Source organism: Pteronotus mesoamericanus, unplaced genomic scaffold (genome assembly GCF_021234165.1).
Source record: "Pteronotus mesoamericanus isolate MK-2021 breed Mesoamerican mustached bat unplaced genomic scaffold, CSHL_Meso_final scaffold_167, whole genome shotgun sequence".
In the NCBI taxonomy this organism is placed as follows: Eukaryota; Metazoa; Chordata; class Mammalia; order Chiroptera; family Mormoopidae; genus Pteronotus; species Pteronotus mesoamericanus.
Window position 1 is genome coordinate 26,703,353 of NW_026555308.1, and position 23,904 is coordinate 26,727,256.

General features: G+C 39.4%; 1 protein-coding gene across 1 annotated transcript; it reads left to right on the forward strand.

Moving 5' to 3' along the window:
• Window positions 1-1,052: 1,052 nt before the first annotated feature.
• Window positions 1,053-21,026, forward strand: CUNH5orf63 (chromosome unknown C5orf63 homolog). The gene is made up of 4 exons (XM_054589319.1): window positions 1,053-1,090; window positions 14,421-14,541; window positions 19,807-19,863; window positions 20,508-21,026. The coding sequence occupies exons 2-4, from the start codon at window positions 14,428-14,430 to the stop codon at window positions 20,682-20,684; spliced, it is 348 nt and encodes a 115-aa protein (XP_054445294.1). The 5' UTR covers window positions 1,053-1,090; window positions 14,421-14,427; the 3' UTR covers window positions 20,685-21,026.
• The last annotated feature ends 2,878 nt before the right edge of the window (window positions 21,027-23,904 follow it).

Here is a 23,904-nt window from a genome sequence, read left to right on the forward strand (position 1 = left end):
ATTGTCCTCGGGATTAAACAAATTAATTAGTGTAAAGCTGTTGGTGAGCAATCAATAAATGTTAACTTTGAGTATTACTCTTACTATTCATCATTTTCTCATTATTTACAGTACCACCATTCAAACCACACCTACCCCCAGACTACTTAGCTGCCTCCTCCCTTTCCTGCTTGCACTTTGCTCTCACCTACCCCAACACCCTCTCATCTTAAAGCTGAGTGATCCCTTCAGAATGGAAAAGCGATCAGTTCAACCGCCTTCCCAAATACAAACAAAAACAAAAACAAAAATTCCTTCAGCTACCCTCAGCTACCCTGTAAGACCCGATTCCTGCCCACACTCTTCAGTCTATTTCCACTTCTTTCTCACTCCCTCTATGCTACTGCCATGCTTGTCAGTCTTCTGCACGTTGACCATGCCGACCTCTCCTCAAGTACAGCCCTTCCCAGGCCTGGAGAGCTCTATCCCTGACGCACTAGGCTCCATATACATCCCAGCCCAAACCTGTGTAACTACAACACATTTCTATTTTTTCATAGGACCATATTCCTTCCCTATCAAAGCACTACGCTCATTGAACACGACCTACATAAAGGATCATTTCCTAAGGCCTGACTTGTCCATACAATTTTAAGTTTGCAGAGGGTACAGTCGCCAGTTTCGTTCAGAATCGTGTTCTTCAAAACCTAGGTCAGTCCAGAGCTGGAGGAGGACAGTAAACATTGAATGAATGAAGGAAGGAAGGAGCTAAAATGGAATGGACTGCACATTCTCAAAAAGTTGGCTAGCACACCTGACACTTGTTGTTAAATAGTCCCCAAACACACCGGGTCACTTTTCCGGGCCCCTCCCTTTTTTTTTACAGTTGGCCTCCGTTTTTGTGTAACTCTTCACTCGTAACAGCCTAGGTGCCGACACCCTTCAGCGGGGCGATACGCTCAAATTTGTGAGAAGAGCCTTGAGCACGAGCAGCAGTCGGAGCGGCGGCGGACCAGGCGGAAGTGCGGGGCGCGGGTTTGGCGCAGGGCCTGCTAGGGCGGAAGTGCGGAGCCCAGGGCGGAGGCGGCAACGTAGCTGGCGGGAGGTTCAGGTGGGTGTCAGTGACCCTGCACCGGCAGGTGGGCGCTCGCGGACCCTGCATAGAGCCTGCAGGCAGGCGAGAGAAGGGTGCAAAGGAGCCCCTGGCTGTGCCGCACACGGCCAATTTCGATTGTCGTGAGAGGGACTTTAATTAAACCGGGAACCATAAATCCATGAACCACCCGGCAGGGGTGCGGGGGATTGTAAGTGAACGTGCGTGTGTGTGTGGGTGTGTGTGGGTGTGGGTGTGTGTGTGTTCGCGCGCGATGGCGCTCTGGGAAGTGAACAAAATGACGGACGGAAAAAGGCACCTTTTAAAGAGAAAGTAGAAAACATTTTAACTTCATGCTGTTTACAGTGATTCGCAGATGCCCCGTCCTTGATTCAATTAACTTCTGTGAGGTGACAGTATAATTTAAATTGGCAGCCCGCTGAGATGACTTTTTATTTTTAAACAAACATTTTTGAGCAGCCATGTTGACCTTTAATTGGAGTTGAAAAGGTTGAAAAATGCAATAGGGAACAGTGTGAGCCCAGTGCTCTCTGGACCTCCCCTCTGATTTATTGGGCAAAAGCAGCCCTCTGGGTGCTGAGCAATGAGAGGATAAATCAGAGGCTGTACAGTTCTCAACACTTAACCTTGTCTGTTACCCCCGACAGATACCAGCTCATGTAATTTTTTAATAAGTCCAGAGGTAGAAAAGTCCCATCCACATTATTACTAACATGAATAGGCAAGTGCGTGTTTCTAAGGCTGTTTTTAACAAGGAGTTTTTGGCCCGGGTGGTCTTGATTCTTGTTTTTTTCATAGAAAGCTCTATAAGATACTCCATATTTTAGAGCACTTTTTAAAAAATCCACAGTATGGCCCTGCTCTACCCCCAATTCCCAGCTCTTCCAGGACAGGGATAGTGTCTAGGATCTCTTATATCCCAACCCTTTCTAGCACTTTTACTAACATAAGCAGGGCTCCTATAACTACACAGCCACTAGAGCCATGTCTCAGTGTACGTCACATGGCAAAGTTGAGGTGGCTATTAGAGGCCACATTCTTCTCATTTAGTGACTATCTGAGGAATTGCTTATGAAAATGCATAAGAAGCTCTCTACAAGTGTTTGGAGCTCAATATATTGAGATTAAAACACTTGGAAAAAGAAGTATACCCTGGAAATAGTGAACGATTATTGTAATACTGGAGTAATCCTTGTTCTGTGTGAAATTCTGGAGCCTAATAACCTGGGTTCTGCTCTGCTCAGGAATTGCCTGAAATCAAAAAGGTCCTGTCATGAAAATTAACATTGGTTGGGCTGGTACTTTAGGCAGGCAAACTCTCTAGATTTTCTTTCTTCATGCTTGCTGTGGTCAGTAGTAGCCTTCTGCTCAGGAAAGATCAGTATTTTTTTTGTCTCCTTCACCAGAGGAAAATGTGGCTCTGTGGTTTTATTTAGGGGGATTGACGGTAGCATAGAAGTGAGGATTTTTCAGCTTGGAAATTTATTTGACTGTATTTCTATTTTATTCCAGATGCCTGACTCTATCATACTCTTAAGCACCCAGAGCTATGCCTTCGAACTAAGTTATTTTTTGTTATTAAAGTTTTTGTATTTCATGTATGCCTACTCTAGCCAGCTTATGCCTTCAGTTACTTTAATGCTAGGGCTCTAGGTTTCACATGTTAGCAGGAACTTGAGATGATCTGGTATAAGTAGTGAGGTTTGTTTTTTTGGTTGTTGTTGTTTTTTTTAATGTTCCTTATTTTAAATCTAATCTTGCTATTGCTTTATTCATGGAGTGTACATCAGAGGAAGCCAAAAGCCAGCTGGAATAGTTCCTGCATGCAGTTTTAATCTTGTTTGCAATTATTTTGAAGGGGAGAAACCATCTGGATCCAGAGATGTGTAGCTACACAGGTAGCAGGGTCTAGGCAATCTTCCTTCATCCTTTCCCCAGTTACCACACAGCCTGTTCAAGGGACAAAATCATTTGAGGAAGAATATGCAAAATGAAAGGTTTGGTTAAGCTTCACATAGATATTATCCCATATCTCTAACTCCCCATCCCAGTTATAGCCACGGGGAACTAGAAGCATAAAAACATTACTTACTCTCTTTTAATTTCAATCCTTACCCAAAATAAGGTTTCCAGAGATAGAGGCAAAACTCAAAATACCTTCTATTTTAAGATAGTATCCATCTCCAAGGATTTCAAAGCATTTTACTGGTAATATCAGTAACAACTATTTTCACTGCTATAGGCTTCATCACTGCAGTATTGTATTATTTATTTGTAAATCTTTTTCCCTCCCAAGATGTGAGTTCCTTAAGGGCAGGGAAAGTATCTTAATCACTTATATTTCTAGTAGCTGGCACAGTGTCTGACACATTGCAGATACTCAGTATATGCTATAGAAATAGAAAGACAGCATCCCTATAAGGATTGTTCAAACATCAGTAGGAATGCAGCAAGATAGAGAAAAGAATATAAAACAATTACCTTTCAAGGGGTTACTAGATGCAGTGATGAATGCTGCAGTTATTAATGCTTTAATAAAAAACCTGGAATGGGGAAACACATATTTGAGAATCCATAGATATGATCACCAAACTGCCTTCAAGGGAGACTTGGCCTAGTCGGTGGCAGGGCCTTGGTTGTTTTGAATGGAATATGCAAGCTGAAAGGCCCCACCAGACCTGTCTCCACCCTTCCTCCAGCCTGCCTTGTCGGGTATTCAACTCCTCACCAGAACACATGTTGAGCGAATACAGGGTCCATCAGAAGCAACACCTGCTTGAGTGTGGTTTGTAGGCTACGTGACTGTCTTGCACAAGATGGACAGCAATTTGAACATTTCATCTGAAACATCATATGGTGTGCTTGAGTGTGATATTATTATGTTACAGAATTACATACTTATGATTTGTAATTAAAAAAAGGGTATTATTTGTGCTGGACCCTGTATTTGAATAGTATCATATGAAGATATACTAAATTATTAGTTTACATAGGGTACTGATATCTTGGTTTGGTCCTGCCTTAAGGACAGAGGGTCCTATGTATGGTCACTATTTTCAGACTAGGTTGCCCAAATAATATTGAAGAAAAGCCACAATCATCTTTTCTACTTTTCTAACATTCCAAGGGAGTTCTAAGTCAACAGTTTTTTGTGTGGTAATTGGGTGGGCATGTGGTATTTGCTGCTTCCTTCTGTTGCCAATGGAATTGCAGCAGAAACCAGAATGTTACTACTGGAAATAAATGAACTTCCTCTCTTCATTCCTGTACTTTTCATATTAATCATGAAATAATGGGGAAATGGCTTCTAGTTTAGTTAGGAGGAAGACCATGAGATTATTTGCTTTTTAACAGTTTATATCTTTATGGAATGAAGAAATTTTCAAAAGAGAAACGATACTGTTACTTAACAGAAAATCAGTAGGTTAAGGCAAATTAGGACGTAAGACTGAAAAAAAGATCTAAATTCAATCTTGTTTCTACAGGTTCAAAAATGAAATTAATCTGAATCTTTTTAGATTTAGAGATCAAAACCTCGTTCTTATTGTAAAAGAAGTCTGCCATCTAAAGCTGAGATTTTCTTCATTCTCTCGATCCTTAAATTAGGCTTAAATAAATGTGGTATCTGTTATTTGGTATACTCTGAGAATTAATGTATAAAGCTTTTTGAGATTTTTTTTTAAAGGGGGTTGAACTTGGAGGCCCCTTTTAATTTTGAAAATTCTGTGTTGGTCTCAGTATGTATTAAATAGCCATTGTTCAGGGAGAAAATATAGAGAAATGAACAAAAGCAGTATGGAAGGCTTTGGTTCAGCATTAGTTTCTTTATCTGTAATGCAAAGGGATTTCCAAAGTCACTTCTTGTTCCAAAATATCTTATCAGTGTTAGCTGTTAAGTAACAGTACTGGATTCAGAGGATTGTAGAATCTCACATAACTGAGGGTTGCTAGCGCCTGACCTCAACAGTGGATGGCTCCCAACATTCAGACTGAGCACAGTACTCCATGGGCCTAGGTACTGTTGGTATCACAAGTCAAAGGAAATGTTAGAGTTAATAATTCATATGCTCCAAAGTCATTTGCCACAAAATGGCTAAAAATGAATGGAATATCTTTCAGGTCTTGTGTGGTCATGAAGATAATTTTGCCTCGTAGGCAAGGTGAATTGGAAAAGGAGTGTTAGTGATAAATGGAAGGCATTGCCTGAATGAACAGATTTTGAACTGAGAACTGTTGTTTTTGGAAATGGGATTTTGTGCTTTTTAAATAGTAAGGAAACTGGCATTACTAGCTGGGTACAAATAAGACTTAAGATGTTTTAAGAATAGTGCCTTCTTTCTGGGTCAGTATTAAGTATCAGATATCTTCAAAGGGAATGGGTCATTTTAGTTAAGAAGGATAATGAGGGAAGGAGTCTACATAATTCCATATGCACTTTGTTCTCATCCCTTGAACTAGAATGATTTTGCCCTCATCTTAATGCTATCTTTATGGAATGAAGAAATTTTCAAATTGGTTTTTAAACTCTATTAAGCACTCATGTATGATATAACCCATCCACATTATTCAAGTTTTCTTGGCTTTCAGGAACAGCTCTGCAGCCATTATGTCATAACTGTACTGAACATTGTTGCTTACCCTGAATTCAGAATATGCCTCTCTGGCTCCAGGCCAGATGCTGAGTCAGTGTCTTTGGGGTTGAGGATAAGGGGAAGTGTGTACTATACACAAAACGTGTGTGTTATCAGGAATTAGTCCAGAATCTCCTTTGGACCCTTGGGTGTTAGAGGGAGTATATAGTAACAATACATTACTGTTCTTAATTAGTATTGTTATTTAATTTTTCTCAGCTGAATGTTTTTCTGGAAACCCTTCCCTGACATTGTAATGTGCACCAACCCCATTACCAAGTGGACTCCTTTGAAGCAATGATCTGGAAAGTGTGACTACTAAGGTCCAAAGATTCGAAACAAACTCTTGCTTACACTAAGTATTCCTTTCCCCTTCCACTTCATACATGTCAGCTTGCTATAGGCCTAGGCAAACACAGCACTGCTTCTGGGTGGGGAGGAGAATGACAAGATGATGAGGGTCTGTCGTTAAAAATCATTTTTAAAATAAATATAAGTAATGAAGGGATGATGCCAACACCTCCGACATTAGGAAAAGTTACTTCAATGCCTAATTCAGAAGTTATTGTGATAAATGAAACAACCTAAAAGTCATTTTTAAATTTCTAATAGTAAGAAAAATAATAATACGTTTTTCTTCCTTTCCAAAGGTGCTTTTCCATCAACATACTCAAACGGTTTCAAGATGAGTGCCTGGCCACTCTAATATCAGCTCCCCCACCTCCCTAATATGCCCTTCCTCATGCCAGGGCTTCCCAGTTATGACTGAGGAGCTAGAATAGCAAGTTTGTGATGAGCAAGCGTCTTTACACTTCTGCCTGGCTCTGCACATGAATTTTGGACTTCTTTAAAAGGCCTCGCATCTTAAAACTATTTCAGATTCTTTTGAAGTCATGGGCTATTGCTATGGCATTTCCTCTGCTTGTGACTTCCCCCTTCTCTGATCAGGAAGACATTTGATACCAAAGCCTATGGGCACAGTTTCTCCAGGTCTGTTAAATAAGAGAACGGGACAAAGTGAAGCCACTTCCATTTTACGGTAAAGATGAAAATGAGCCTTAAAGAAATGAGGAATTGCCTGGCCTCTCTGAACTACTTAGTGGCACTTGCCTGTCTTTTGGGGTTTATCTTTATGGAACCCTCACCAAAAACTGCACCCGTGGAATTTCAGACATGCTGAATTCCAACTGAAACTCTATATATGAAAAGTAACTTTAAAACTCTAAATGAAGAATTATACCATTTGTGCATTAATCCCCTGATTGATGATTTAGTGGGAGTTATATTTATTTAACTTTAACATCTCTACCCTATTCTGCTTTATAATTTATACAAAGATTTTTACATTTATTATCTCTTTTTAAGATACCCGATCAACTTTTGCTCTCACTCTTCTCTCCCAGCCCACGGCCTCCATTCTCCTCAGAAATACCTACTTTTAGTTAAGATGTTAAATTAAGAAAGACCCCAGCCAAGTATTTCATTTTAGGGGTAGGCATTGGTCGGGAGATTTCATTCATTTGCAGCAACATCAGTCATATCTGATTTGAGGCAGATTCTTGCACTGCCCCAGTTTTAGTCCAAGCCCTTGTCACCCTTTTTGTCAATGGGCCACTCCCTCATTCTGGAAACACTTTCTGCTCTTGGCTTCTGTGATGACTCTTTCCTGCTTTTCATCCTACCTTACTGACCTTTATTCTGCCTCCTTTGCTGGCTCCTCTCTACCCAACTTCTCTCCTGACTACCAAACCTGCATATGCCAGTCTCTACTTGTCCCTAACTGAGCTCAGTCGCATACATCTCTCAGTCTCTTTCTGCCTCAGTTTCCTCATTTTAGTAAATGGCACTGCCACCCACCAGAGGCTCAAGGCCAAAACTGGGATTGTCCTCACCATCATCTTTAGTTCCTCATATCCAATTCATTGTCAAGTCCTGCTGGCCCTATGTTTGCCCTAGTCCACAGCTTTCTCAGCCAGACTACTGCACTAGCTCCCTGAGTTCCTGCTTCCACTCTTTTTTCTTTTTTGACTTACTGATTTTTGAGAAAGAGGAAATGGCGGGGCAGCGGGGGTGGGGAGAGGTAGGGAAACATTGTTTTATTCTTCCACTTAATGATGTGTTCATTCATTGATTCTTGTATGTGCCCTGACCGGAGCTCAAACCCACCACAGTGTATCTGGATAATGCTCTAACCAGTAAATTACCTGGCCAGCTCCCCTGCTTCCACTCTTGTTCCCAATAATTATTCTTCACACAGCAGCTAAAGTGACCTTTTAAAAAGGTATCTGAGATCATGTCGCTTCCCTCCTCTAAATCTAATTGTACTTAAACCCTCAATTCTCTAACAGAGTCACAAGGCCTTAGGTGATACACCTAAGGCCCACAGACTGTTTTTGAACCCTGTCTCCTGCCACTTTTCCCCTTATTTAGTGTGCTTCAGCCATTTGGCCCTTTTTATTTTTTCCAATACGTCAAGATTGTCCTCACCTTAGAGCCTTTGTACTTCCTGTTCCCCCTCCCCTAAATGCTCCTCCTTCACATGTGCCTCATTTTTAAGTCTCAGCAAAAACAACACCTGCTCAGGGTACCTTATTAAAGGACCTGACTTAGTCAATATCACATCACCCTGTTTTACTTCCTCCCCTCTCTCTACTTACCACTATCTGATAACTGTCTGAGTATAAAAAGATTCTGTAGTGCCACTACAATATGAACCCCATGAGTGCAGATACCTTGCTTTCTTGTTCACCACTGAACCCAGCATCCACAATAGTATCTAACACATGGGAAACATCAGATAACTTGAATAAATAAATGACTCTCATCATCCCACACCTAAATTGTCATAATTGACCTATAACTCTTTCCCACCCATCCTTCTTTTCTCTGCAATCCCTCCTGCGTGCAGCTGCCAGATCAATCTTCTAAACGTGATTTTATCACATCACTGTCTTGTTCGTTCCCATCTAATAGGTCACGGCATTTCTACTCAGTGCCTTTGTAGCTAATCCCAACTTGGGATAATCCCTTTTTTAGATATCCAAATCCTATGACTTTTGAGATCCTCCTCTTGTGAAAGCACCTGCAACCTCAGTCCACAATAATCCTCTCTTTCCTTCCCTCATAACATTAAAAGTTGTCCATTAGATGTCCCTATTGCAATCTCATTTTTTTTACACTTTTTCAGTTAGGACTTTAACTCCCTTCTCCTAAATCCCATAAAGTATATCTCTCCATTATTCTTGTTGGTTGTATCTAGTGTATGGAGTTGATTTCTTCACAGGAGAGTTTTATTGAGAGGGAAAGAAATGGGCTAAACACCAAGCAGGATAAAGAAAAGAAATGGCTTAATTTTTACTGAGGATTTGAAGGGTGTGGGATATGGGGGCAGAGTGCATGGACTAAGTGGTAGATATGTAAATGCTACATACTGTCAGTTAAACTATAATCTTACCAGATAGGCAAGGCCCCCACTTCAAACAGTTAAAGAACTTTTTCACAGAGCGGTGTGCTGAATATAAATTAACATAGCACCCGATGAGTACAAACAGGAACAGAGACATCCAGATACTTGGAAATCCCACAGTCATGGTAATAATTTGAAGGGAAATACAAAGAGGTTTTGTCTCTAGGCACTTCTGTGACCAGTCATTTCTGGGACACATTCTCTGTTGGCTTCTCCGGCCCACTGTGTGGTGAACCTGCTGGCACTGAAATCTGGAAGTAAAAGCCACAGGGAGTGTCATGAACATGTGGTATGAAGGGCTATTTCTTGCTCCCCCACCCCCACCCAGGGCTGTGTGATCATGTTGCAATGTCAAATCCTTACGTTGTACAGCTGAAACTACTGTAAAGTTATATATCAAGTATACCTCAATTAAAAAAACAAACAAAAAAAAAAAGAATGAAGCGCAGCATGAGGCCATGCACTAGTGGGCCCATAGGTGGGTGGTCAGCTCAGAGTCTTTATTTCAATATCTTATCTGAGTTGGCTCCATCTCCTAGGCCATTCCCATGGCCAAGTACCCTGACTCCTGAGGCTAAGGTGTGGAAAAGTACCTGAGATCCCACCCATGCCAGTGAGTGAGGCCCTCCTCCAGGTTAGGCCTCCCGCCCTCTACTCCTTGTTTCTCTTCTATAGCCACAATGCTAGCCCTGCTTAGCCCCTTGGAGTTGGCATCCTAAAGCATCTGTTCAATCTTCAGCTTTGGCTGTATCCCTAAATGCTGCTTCTCCTTGTCTCTCTTGGCTCCACACTTAACAAGATCCCATGTTAGGCTCCCACTTGTTTAAGGAAAGGGATGTTTGGACAGAGCTGATGGACCAAAAAGCACCTAAGAGCCCTGCTGAGGATTCATTTGTCCCCGTTTCCTGTTTAGGTAGAGGTCCGTGACCCTAAAATGAGTCCCTAAGGGCAACTTCACCTCATTACATAAACTTTCAGTAATCTAAAATAATGGGTTTTGTTCCCAATAAGTATGTGTATGTGCATGCGTATGTGTCTTTCTATTCATTTGGGTAAAAATAGGAATATTATACTTAGATGGTAATGAATGTGAAATGAGCACTTAACTCACATGGCACAAATGGCTAAATGGAAGCCCTGAGCCTCTCTTTATGGAACACAGATTCAGTGAGAGCTACGGTAATAGTGTTTGGTTAATGTCAGCTCAGCATTAAATTTACATTATACTCTTGTGAAGAAGCTCCAACATTACCTGTTAATAACCAAGGTGGTACTTGGGCTTATATAGACTTTTTGATTTTGCACATGAACTAACACTGAAGCTTGCTGACGAAGGATTATATGAGCTTGGAGATTTGGTGTGCCAAAAGATTCTTTGTATGAATAAAAATTCTGGTCAGTGAAGGTCAGTTTCTCTACTCAAGCAAGAACAATGCTATTTCCCTTCTAATCAGACACACACAGTGTTCGAAGAATCCAAGAGCCCCACATAAATGATTTGCACCCATAGTCTGGGCAGCACCTCATACAAGAAAGGAATAATCCTTAATATAGGCTCAAATGACCCTGGCTTTTTTCTGTACTATAATCAGTTGCTTTAATGGTATGCCTTCAGCGCTTCCCAGAGAAAATGCTATAAAGTTACGCTATCTTCATCTTACTTCAAGGAGGGCTCAACTGGTCCAATCAGTCCTCCCCCCATGTTGCACTTGATTCTGCTATAAAGACCACTGAAGTCAGCCTCAGTTTTGTTGAAAAGCCAGCATTCCCTTTCTTTGTCAGGGGGATGTGCCTCTGAGGGGCAGTGGACGTGAAACAGCAGGAGTCCCCATCTTTATTGTTCAGCTGTGCAATTTGTTTTAGGCACATTCTAAATCCAGTCATAAGCCTTTCGCTTTTTTTTTTGGTCCGTGACAAAGGTGACCCAATTGTACTTCTTTGATATTATGAACACAGCTCTTTTTGCTCATATCACAGAGGCATATAACAAAATACAAAGGATAAAATTGTGTCTCTGTGTAGTAAGGACACAGATTTCATGACTAAATTCAATGACATAATCAAAAGGTGGTGTCCTCTCACAGTCATGAGCTAACAGGCAGACACCACCTTTCAGAATATTTTTTGTAGTGCTGAGATACTGTTCAAAAACAATAGAACTAATGAAAACGTCACATCGATAGAGGAGCCCACATCACGATTTTACTTGAAGAAGGCATGATTAGGGGAATGCGACATTGACAGCAATGGTGTTAGGATTTACCGAGTTAAGAAAATATTCCAAAAAGAATACTCTGCAGTTCCATCTGGAGTGTATTGTTTTTTCATTTTACTTTTTATTTCTAGAACTAGGTGGACTCCAGTGTTCAGAATTTTAGCCTTAATGTCTTATTTCTGTCTAGCTGAGGTATACGGAGCTTTTTCTCTCTATCAGACTCTAATATAATTTTATCATATAAAGAAATACGTTAACTGAATAATGTGGTAAAATGCATGTGTCTTAGGGCATTTGGGAAATATGCAGATAGTAAAATTACATAATGCAAGTGCATTTCTCTACAAACAAATATGCAATATTGAAGTGATTAAATACATGTAAAAAAGAAGAGGAGACACACAGTGGAAAAAAAGAACTAGTTTTAAATAGAATAGCTGTAACATCACTGAAGACTTTACTTAGCACTCTCGGTTGGTTGAACAAATATTCTAGCAAATCTGGAATGAATAGCAACTCTGTTTACTATGACAAGCTTTATTTGTCTTGGGCACAACCAAGACCACATGCTGTGTTTTGTCATGTTGGAAATACTGAAGCAGATTTCCATTGTGAATGTGAAATTTTTTTTAAAGCCTTAACACCTCAGTCTCAACTCAGCTAGGTAACAGTAATACATTTTCCTTTCCTTACCAGCCAGGCATCAATAAATCTTAAATCCCTCCACCAAAAACATAGCCGAAGTTCATTGTCCTGGGTATAGTCTCACATCCCTGTCATAGATGGCCTGATCCTTCTCATTTCCAAGGGCTGTCTTTTTGCCTTTACTGTAACAAAATTAATTTTTAATTTCCTTTCTTCTCCATATAGTAAAGCTTCCTTAAGTTTATACCCTACTCTTTATATGCTACTCTTGGCATAGGGCCTTCCCAAAACCAATGATGCAGAAATCTCTACCTAGTATAAACATGGCTAACATTCTACTTCTCCCCCTCATTTATACCCTGTGTAAAAGCCAAGTTTAGCACCTGTTGTCTCGAACCACGGTCACTTTTTGGAGTTGTTGATTCTGCTGAATTTATGGAAAATGTGTATATTGGGGCTTAACACTTAGATGAGAGTGGCACAGCATACCGTGAAATTATTTAGATCTACTTTCCACCTTGAAATAATGCTGGGTGGCCGATCCTTGCAAAATTCTCATCACATTCCTTTTTTTATATGTTATCATGATCATTTAGTTAGCAGGAAGATTTAATGAGAAGTAGAAGACTAAGGATTTAAGAGTAAAGAAAAAACTACTGTTTTCATGGATTAGAATCCCATCTTTTTGTCCTGTGGTCTTTATTCTAGTTTTGATACGGATTGATGTTTTCCTCTAAAGTCATATAATTCTGAATGAAATGAGTTTAAGACTGACCTTATAGTGAGAAGCCAGGTCACCAGTAGGGATTAGCATGTAATGAATACAGTCATGCTGTGGAGCAGAGCAGCAGCAGATTCTAGGTGGTGGTGAAGGGGTTGGAATCAGTGGCAGCACCGTTACCCACAATTTCGTGGACCCCTGAGGAGCATTAACCTTTAGTTAGAGTATGAGGTGTGCCCAAATTGTGTACACTGAATATCTGATCAGGGTTAGAGGAGAGTCTAAAGAGGGAGAGAAAGGCTCTCTTCAATACTTTTAGGATTCAAATAATCTGAACACCTACTATGTGCCAGGCTAATTGTAGATGCTTAGGGATACTAGGTGAACAAGTACCTGTCCTTATGGAATTCACACTATAGTAGAAGGGACATATCGGTAAAGAAATAATTTTAGATAATGAAGGATAAAAGAAAACCAGCAAGGTATGAAGGAGAGTGATGGGCTGACCAGTAATAATTGTAAGATAGGTAGTCACTAAGCCGTCTCTAAGGAGGTGACATGAGCCCAGGCCAAATGAGGAGAAGCTACTTCAGGGCTTACCATACAGAGGGACAGCAAGTGCAGAGAGCCTGGTGAAAAAGTAATCTAAGGCCATTCAAGGAACAGAAGGAGAATCTCTGTGGCTGCAACTTGCCAAGAAGTGGGAGGGGAAGGTGATAGATGAAGTTGGAGAGATAAAGTGAAGTTATGAAAATTCCAGGACCGAATTCATCTTGGGAATATTGGTAAATGGTAAAGTCAACAGTGTGTATGTGTTTTAAAAGTGAAATTATATTTGTAATTTTAAGGGGAAAGCTGGAGGCTTAGTAGAATAACTAGGAATAAGTAGGGTATCTTATGTCAAACAAAGTAGCAGGATGAGGGAGCTTCAAATCCTAGTGTTTGACATGCTGCTATTATCAAACTACTCTTATTGGAATATCTCCAGTAAGAAACTCTAGCACATTTGTGTATGTTTCAAAAAAATTAGGGCAATCTCCTTTTAAAATGCTTCTTAAGGAGTTGAGTAATTTTTGTTTCTGAGTCTCCCCTATCGTCTATCGTTCCTCTAAGAACAATTGTGTGTTTCCCCATCTCCTGCAGCAGAGAGGCACGGATCGCCTAAGTGATAGCCTTAACCTTCAGCTGGGGACTTGTGCAAATGACTTATCATTTCCTTTACCATGATAGTGGATGGGTATTGGTGAATGCTTAGTAATAAGATCTTGGAGAATAAAAACTGTCTCGGGAAATGTCCACATTTTAGGGGATCATCAGGATGCTGGCAAAATCTGCAGGTGAAACTTAATTTTGTATTCAAATGAACAAACCCACACAGTTTGCTTATGGAAACCAAATGATTAGGTGCACAGCTAATCTATAAACATGGATTTTTTTTTCCCCATTCTAAATTTGGTTTTGTTTGGAATACAGTTAATGTGGAGGCATGGTGGAGACTTGCCAAACATCTGGACCTCTGTGATACTCCTGGACTTCAAGAAGCAATTCTGAAGTCTTCAAATTCCATCACAGGCTGTGGCTTATTGTTCATATTATAAAGAGCAAAGTCTAGGGCACATAAGTTTACTGGTCTGTTTTTCTTTTGGCAGGGGCAAGATGCTCTGGTTTCAAGGAAATAGTATGCAACTTCCCAAGTACTGCTTTCGACTCTTCCTGAGAAATCTCTCAGCCTCTAAAACTGTACTGCCTGTGCTGACCTTATTCACAAAGGTACAGAGTGAAAAAGTAAAATTACTACTTTAAAAACATAAAGTATTAAAATTGTTGGGTAAAGAAAATAAAGAAGAAAAATGTTGAAAGAAAAGGAATAAACATTATTCAACCTGCTCCTCAGTTTTTCAGTTTCAGTAACAACTGTACTAACTCTATTTCCAACCCAGGTACCTTATTTTCTTGCAATTAGAGGGTATATTAATATATTTAATAGTCATCTGAGATCCCTACATTGAAAGAACCATCAGATTATAATATGATGTTTACAAATATATCACTTAGAAACTTAGTCAATTCTTGTTATTTGTGATAATTATGTTAAGTAAAGTCACCATGACTCTGGCTGGTGTGGCTCAGTTTGTTGGAGCATCATCCGTAAGCCAAATGGGGGTGCGTTTGATTCCCAGTCAGGGCATACACCCAGGTTGTGGGTTCAGTCCTGGTCAGGGCATGTACCAGAAGGGAACCAATCAATGTTTCTCTCTCACACTGATGTTTCTCTCTGTCTCTCTCTCTCCCTCCCTCTCTCCTTTCTTTCCTCTCTCTAAGGGCAGTAAAAGAAAATGTACTTGGGGAGGAAAAAATAAAAATTAAAATTAAAATAAATGAGATGAAATATAATAAAATAGAATAAAATAAAATAAAAATAAAATGTCATGACAAACACTAAATTAGCAAATACTGAACCATTGCTCCTAGGGACAGTATAGGGTTATGTTCCTTTGAGCTACTCTTAACAGCACTTTTGTTAATCGATCAGCACATAACCTTGTTTTACACGTGTTTCTATTTAAAGATACCTTATTTAATATATATTTTTGATTCATTAATATTTAATTTACAGCCAAGAGCACTATAACTCATGCCTGAACAAAGCTTATCTAACACTATATTTTCTCCAGAAGGTGCATCACAGCCCTCTTGTGCTTAGAAACATTAGACAACACTTCAGCATTATCGACAACAAAAGCACAAAAATACAAAAACAGCATTAAATAGGTATTAGAAGGACACTTGTTTACAAGTATGAGCTGAAACAGGAAGCATCATTTTGTTCAGCTTCAGCTAGGAATGTGCACTTCGGGTGACTCAAAATTTTCTCTGCTCTGTGCACATCCATGTTTGTGAATGACTGCAAAAAGCCCACGAGTATATCTTGGGGTAACAAATAAGTTTCAGTAAATAGGTGAACTCGCAAATACGGAATCCACAAATAATAAGTATTGACTGTACTTGTTTTCTTATTCCTAACACTAGTTTTGAGGTATAGAGGTAGTTTAAAATTTTTAAGAGCTTCCCCCCTGAAATTTATAATACAAGCATTACTGATATTCTTTTGCTAGTTAACATTTCTCTGTGTGATTTACAATCAAAAAAGAAACAAAATGCAAGGTAGTAGAATTAACTTTAGTGAATAGCACTGCAATTCAAACAAAAAAAAAGTCTTGTGTTTAACAAAGTTTTCAGATTTCAGGCATTTTAACAATTTGGAAATATTTGATAGTTACCTAATAATGAAACTTAGGAAGCTTTTAAAAATTAATTTCTCATTGAGAAGAGTTATTCCAAACTACTTTTCATATCCATAAGTATATATTGCTCTGTTAGAAATTATAGGACAAAACTATTTCATCATCTGTGTAATGAAAATTGCACATGAGAATTAACCACAAAAATAATCCCTTTAGCTGCACTATATTTCACTTTGAGCAGCACCAACTTAGCTAAAAACATTTGTAGAGACACACACACACACACACACACACACACACACACACACACTCATCTTCCATTTAGCTTAAATTTTGTACTGAACCCTTGAGCTGTGTCATTAGGCATATAATATCACTCTCACCTTCAAGAGTTCACAATCCAGAGAGAGAAAAAGCATAGTATTTGGCCTCTTTCAGTTACAAATAATAGAAAGTACTTCCCAGAGGGGCTTAAACAAAAAAGGGATTTTATGGGTTGGTCTGGTTTAAGGAGTAGCTTCATTGTGAAACTAATCAAGTTGCCAATCTCTTCAGCTCCACATCCTCTGTGTTAAATTTGTCCTGACTTTATTTCTTCTCGAGTGACTGTAGTGACCCCAAGCTCCAGATCTCACATCTTGTATCTACAGAAACTCCAGCAAAAGCCTTATAACTAGCTATTGTCTCTGATCAGGTGATCCCTGAGCCATTCCAATTTAGCTAAAGGGATAGGATGTGCTGTTTGCTTCAGGCTAAGTCAGGTGTTTCACCCTTGATGTTCAGGGATGGCGTGAACCACGGGCTGAGAGCAGCTCCTGTGAGGGAAAATCACAGCATTCTTGCTACAAAAAAGGAGAGTGTGTGGTGGACAACCAATCCAGCAAATGTTCACTACAATTCCGGGCTAGAGTAAATGAGTGCTTTATTGGTGCCAAGGAAAATCCTAGACAATGATGTTTCAATGGTCCAGACCGCTGGGTCTCACCCTTTTTCAGTTCATAGACCTTTTTAAAATTTAACGAACCATTCCTCATCATCATACACACACACAATAATTTGCACAGACCTCCATGGACACCAGCTGTTAAAAACAAAACAAATTCAAAGAAATCTGATCAAGCCTCTACCGAAGTTTTTTATTACAAAAGCAAAATGTTGGTAATTTGGTATTTCCACAATTTAGCTTGTTCTTGTTTTAAGAACCTCTGTTGACTTTTTGAAACTTTCTCAGAAAATGTCAACATGATTCTCTCAACACATCACAAACTGTCCATAATCTTTTTATTGGTAATGCTAATAACACCATGAGCCTAATTCTCTGAACCAGGAAATTAGGGCCAGAAAGGGCCTTCTGAAGGAAAACTGACTTTTTAATTTAAGTTAATTTATTCTTATAGAGAGGGGAAGGAGAAAGAGGGAGAGAAACATCGATCAGTTGCCTCTTGCACATGCCCCAATGGGGGATTGAGCCTGCAACCCAGGCATGTGCTCTGAACTGGCAACTTTGTGCTTTGTGGGATGATGCCCAACCTACTGAGCTACACCTGTCAGAGAGGAAAGCTGACTTTTGATGATATGCATCCTTATTTCAAAATAAGCTGTGAGTCTCAGATGCCACCCTATTTGAAGACAAAGTTGTGCCAACATAGAAGGCTTTCTTATTTTAATCAATGTTACTGTTGTTTACAGTAAGTTTGGGGAAAAATAAATAAAATTAAAACGGCTTTCCTAATCCTTGCATCAACAACATACCACATTTCATAATTGTTTTCAATGGTTAAAAAAAAAAAAGAAGAAAAAATACAAAAAAAAATCCTAAAGGACAAAAATGTGGCTGCTGAAGTCTGTATGGTTTATTACTGTACATTTGTAGTCTTGCAGGAGCTGAGAAGTTCACAGATGTGGATAGACCATAGTCACTGTGAGGCCTGTGCAGTATAGTATAGACCCTTCCATGTACTATACACCTCACACTGTAAACATACTTTACTAATAATAATAATGTCTCACACGGAAACAAGAGAAAAACCCTGGGTTAGCAGCAAGCTTTTAAAAATGTTTTTAGTTAAACATTAAGGAGAAAAAAGAGAAGGTTTTTCCCCAGAGTATCATGTATGAACCTATAACACCCTGACCTTTTTCTCTGCTCCTTGATTGCATGAATAACCAACCTGGAGATCACCTCTTTGAACTGGTTTTAACCTTGAGCTTCAGTGGCTTCACTGCCACATGTGTATATATTTGATGGTGTGCATTACACATACCCTTGAACACATGTGTATATATATATGATGTACATTGCACATACCCTTGGACATGTGTGTGTATGATATTGTATATTGTACATAATCTTGGATCCCCACAGTTTGGTCCCCCTCCCAGCTACACCTTTGTAGTAGGACAAGTTAACAAGTTGATGACCTGCACAAAGCAAGACACAGTGATTTAATCTCTTACCACACATCACTCCTCTGATATGATGCTATACATGTCTCTATAAAACGACCTTGCTGTCTCAGCTACCAATCAACTTATAGTGCACTTTTTTCTGGGTTTTTGTTTTCTTTCTAATGGAGGTGTGAAAAAGTTCTAGGTTCAATTGCAGCTCCTGATGAAGAAACAGAGTTGAAATTTTTTCAATAATAGAATCTGCATGTTTGTATTTCAAACAATGCAGCTAAAACTTGATGTAAATTCCTCCTTTTTTGGCTTAATGAATATCATTTATTCAGTATGGAATCTCTATATTATATGTTCAATGTGTTAGTAATAAATGTACATTAAATCTTGGTTAACAACAAAGCTGTGAGTTAAGCTGGAGGAAGGGTCTTTCTATTATATAACAACTGATCTTTCCTTTCATTTTAAAAAGGAGATTTTATATAAGGATCAGTAGTGTTGAGTCTATTCTGAACTCATGCAACAGAACCTATAGCTAGTTCCTGTTCGTAGAGTCAAGGTCTGCAAAGCCTTTAAAATCTGCCAACGGTCCATAGCATTCTCGACAGACTTCACTACATGGTTAGAGTACAAACAACAACAGGCACTAAAACTTGCTTTCTTCTCAGGTGGAGAATTATCTGGGAAGCTTAATGTTGACACTTGTAATGGGAAATAGACAAAACATTAAAGAGCTGGTACAATCATCATCTGAAATATTTCTGCCTTTTAAAGATGAGGCTCACTATTTAACTCCATCCCAATGGGTTTATTCCTGTGGATTGATTAGGAGAAACAGCCTGGCAAAGTTCAGTGGCCCCCATTCAAAACAGACTTTTAGCCTTCCAGGTGATGTCAGCAAGGCCAAAAAGGCGCTCCTTGGAGTATAGATCAGTAAAAAATAATCTTCCCAGATATCCATTAGATGATGCCAGTAACATAAAATATAAGCATCTAAATGTATCATGTATATGTGTGTGTGTGTGTGTGTGTGTATATGTATTAAATATCTAATAAAGTTAGATACGTTTGTTACGTACATATATGTGTGTATATGTATGTGTGTGTATACAAGTGTGTAACAAAGTAAGCAGCTAAATTTATTATAGATAGATTTATTTATGGAGAAAAATCAAAGCAAAACAACTGAAAAATACTGGGAGCCCATTTAACATGAAACACTAGCTAGTGCTTTATAAGATTCTATGATAGTGTTTACTTTGGAAATAAAACAGTATAATTAACCTTGTAGAAACAGTCCTTTAAAATAGGTATAATCTGCTTCTTGTGGTTTTTGTCAGGCTGCATGCCATTCTTTGGGCTTAATGGCTTTATTTTTTTCTTTGTGTAGGATCCATGTCCCCTTTGTGATGAAGCTAAGGAAGTTCTGGAGCCTTATAAAAACAGGGTAATTAGTACAGTGTGGCTTTATGTATATGGAATGGATTGTGTACGTGATATAAGGTATCTGGATCCTTTCTCTAGGAAAAGAGATTAAATGATTTTTCATTTAAATTTTCTTTCTAATTTTCAGAGAGAAATTTTAGTGCTAATTTCCATAAAACTCATTACCCACAAGTGTTTTTCTTAGAGAAGTACTGGTTTCCTCACTGTAGCTCTTAATATGAGTCAAAGTTAACTAGCAGGTGCAGTATTTGTGCTTTTTAAAAACTTTCATCCTTATTCCTTTTCTCTTATTTTGTCATTTTCATGGAAATGTTCTCCGGTAGCAAACCATTTGGAAAATCAAAACATGTCTTTCCTGATTCTCAAAAAGCTTCCCAGTTGGGACATATTTTATTTCACTGGGAACTGAGTAGTGCCTGGATGCTGAATGTAAACAGAAAAGTAGCAAAATCGGGAGTTACAGAATATAATGAAATCAGTCACTTTGTAGAAATCAGGGACATGAGATCACTTTAAACCTCACATAAACAAACAACAACAAAAACCTCTCAGCATTAGAACCAGTCTGAGGATCAGTTTGTCACTGAAGTTATTGCATTTTCCATGTTCTCTAAAATATTGAGCTTTAGTCTGTCTCTGTTTCAGTTTGTTTTACAGGAGGTGGACATCACACTTCCAGAAAACTCCACTTGGTATGAGAGGTATAAATATGACATCCCTGTCTTTCATTTGAATGGCAAGTTTCTGATGATGCATCGAGTAAACATTTCGAAACTTGAAAAACAGCTCCAGAAACTTGAGCAGCAAGGTACTGGGGGCTGATAAAAGCCCGCGTGATTTTCCACCCTCGCTGTCCAGAAGGCATCTTCCTGAGGAAATGACCATGGCCTTATACTCCTTTTGTCACTGTTACACAGCCCTAATGACGTTCTGAACTTAGTGGTGCCAAGTAAATGTCGACATTCCTCTTCTGATTAATGGGAATACTGGTGTAGGAAGTATTTACCTTTTGGCATTTTATAAAATAAGAGGAGTATATTAGGAGAGAGGGGATGGTGGAGGGCAGGAGAAACCCATTTGTTTTACTTATTTTTCTCCTTTGTGTTAATATGGAAACATTTCACATTTGTTGGACAGTGCCATTTATAGAAAGAAGTCTCTGCATCCCTGCTGCTGCCCTAAGGGCTTAACTTTTTAATGAAAGAATAAACGCTCTTCCTCTCAGTAGATAAAGTGAAATGTGAATTGTTAATAACTATGCATAGTCCATAAAGGCGTGTTTTAACAAATACATCTGCATGAAGCCTATTTTCTTGGAATTTAATAATACCTGTTTAAAATTAGAGCTCATTTTTTGGGGCTAGAAGAAAATAATTATCTCAGCCAAAGAGGCTTCATCTGAGAAACGCAAAAACTAGACTTAAACCCCCAAAATGTATATATGAATCTCAATATGCTTGGCATGTAGTCAGTGGATTGATTCATAACATTTGAGTACTGTCTTTGATAGTTTTTCAGTTATCAGTTGAGTTAAGCTTATTATAAAAGTTGTTTTATCAGGTTTTAATATCTCAGGGAAAATTCACTACTGACTATAACTGGACATGTGTGTCACCTAAAGACAAAATATTCTTCACCATTTTATGTAAAGTATTAAAAATGTAGTCATGTACTCTTATTTATATTTAGTCGGGTTCGGCCGATATAGGAGTAGGTTCATTTAAAAACAAAACTGCCTTTTCCTCTTAAAATCACATCATTGTAATTTCTTCTATAATGAAATTCTTTTGTGAACTATTTTAATGAATTTGGATATTGTGAGTCCCTTGGCTAGATTTAAATTTGATCAATACGGTTTGGAGTTAGAAATGATGGAGTATTAAAGCTGGCCAACCTTAGATTTTTATTTTCTAGTCCCAACTCCCTTTAGACATGAGGAGGACTCTGACAGTCGAGGAGTTTCGAGGACTTAACCTGAGGTCACACAGTCAGTCAGCTGTCAGACCAGATCTTGCCTCCCACTCTGAATTTCCAGCACTACCTGGGCTCAGGGCAGGGGTATCCTGTTAATTTCACATAGAGCATCCTCAACCATTCTGGATCCAACACAAATTAGGAAGTAACTTCAAAAGCCTAAGAGAAGAGGAAAAAAATTTTACGATTGAGTAGCAGTGTTTATAATTTACATATTTCTGGAACACATCTTATTTGATTTCATAAATATTTATTGAGCTCTGTGGTAGGTAAAACTGACCCCAGTGAACCCTCATGGTGTATTCCCTTCCCTTTGAGTGTGGGTAGAACCCATGAATATGATGAAATACACTGCTGTGATCATGCTACATTGTGTGACAGAAGGAAGATTATCCTGGTTGGGCCCAACATAATCAGGTGAACCCTTTAAAAGCAGAGAATTCTCTCTGACTATAGATGAGAAAATCAAAGAGACATGCTCCAGCTGGCTTGGAAGGCAGTAAACATCTATGTTGTGAACTGCCTAGTGGGGCCACATGGCAAGAAACTATAGGCAGCCTCTAGCATCTGAGAGTAGTTCTTGGCCAACAGCTAATAGGAAAATGGTGACATCAGTCCTACAGCTTCAAGAAAACGAATTCTGTCAATAATCAGCCATCCTAGAAGAGGATCCTGAGCTCCAGATGAAAATCACAGCCCTGGCTGACCCCTTGATTTCAGCTCAGTGAGATTCTGACCAGAGAATCTAGCTATACCATATCTAGGCTTGTGACCTTCAGAAGCTGTGAAATAATAAATGTGTGTTTCAAGCTGCTAAGATTGTGGTAACTTGTTACACAGCAATAGAAGTCCCTGCAACACTGAAGCACAATCGTAGGTGGCCATGGTACAAGAATGAATAAGGCACAGTTCTTGTCTTAGAGACACTCAGTGACTCTTGGGGAGCAGGGAGAAGCAAATTAATAAAGCACTGCAATGAAGTGGCATGAGAGCCAGAACTGAAACACGTAAAAGCGGTATAGCAGCCAGATGGGGAAAGTGGCGGGAAGGCTTCTCAGAACACTAGACAAACTAGGTCTTGATGGTTGAATAGAAGCAACGGGAGGAGGGCGGCTGAGAGTGAGGAGGGTATTCCATCCTGAAAGAAAAGCATATGAAAAAGGAAAGAGTGTGGAAAGGCAAGGCATATTTAGAAAATGGCAGGTGGTTTTCTGTGGCTGTAGTGAAGCAGAGAGAAGTGAATGAGTTGAGACTGACAAGATCAATTAGAGTACACATTGTGAAGGACCTCAAGAAATGTGATTTTTCCCCCAGGAAGCAAGTGCTGTTCTCCCTTCCTGGCCTCACCTAGAGTCAGTCCTTTGGCTCCTGATTCCTCAGGCATATCTGGCCTCTCTACTCCAGGCTTTCTCAGTCCTTCTGGTCCTTAAGCACACTAAACTCAGTAGTCCCCTCTAGTAGCCTCTAGTAGCGTTCACGTCTTCGATACAGCCAGGGAGAGGGCCATAAAGATCGCCCTCTTATGTGTCTGGGCACCCTGCATTCTGCCTTCCTCCAGGCAGCATGAGGGCTATGTGGCCCATGTCCTAGGGTTGCTGGTCCTTCTGGGCCATCGGCTGGGAAAGTTCCAAGAGTTTCAAGGTGTGCTCTGCTAAGGAGGAGAGAATCCATTGGTTCCCTTCAGAAAGCAAGGCTGGCCAGAGACCCTGAAGTTTTGTTCTTTGGGAGCACTTCTCTCCTGAGTATAACGATGGTGTATAGGAGATATGAGGATTTCATCCAAACAACAAATTTCTGACCTTAGAATTTTAAACAAGTAAACAAAAACCCATTACTTACAGGGTGTTAAAACTAAAGTGTTGGCTGAGGCATCAAAAACTATATGTGCTACATGCCAAAGGAAAGACTAGACCACATAGGATTGTTGGAGATTGGAGAGAGGATATTAGGAAGATTTTTTTTTTTTTTTTTTTTTTTAAGAAAAGTGTGTTCTCAGTTCCCACAAAAGTAAAAGCTTAGGGTCACCTAATGTCAAAAGAAAGGGACATAGGTGGGACTCATCAAACAG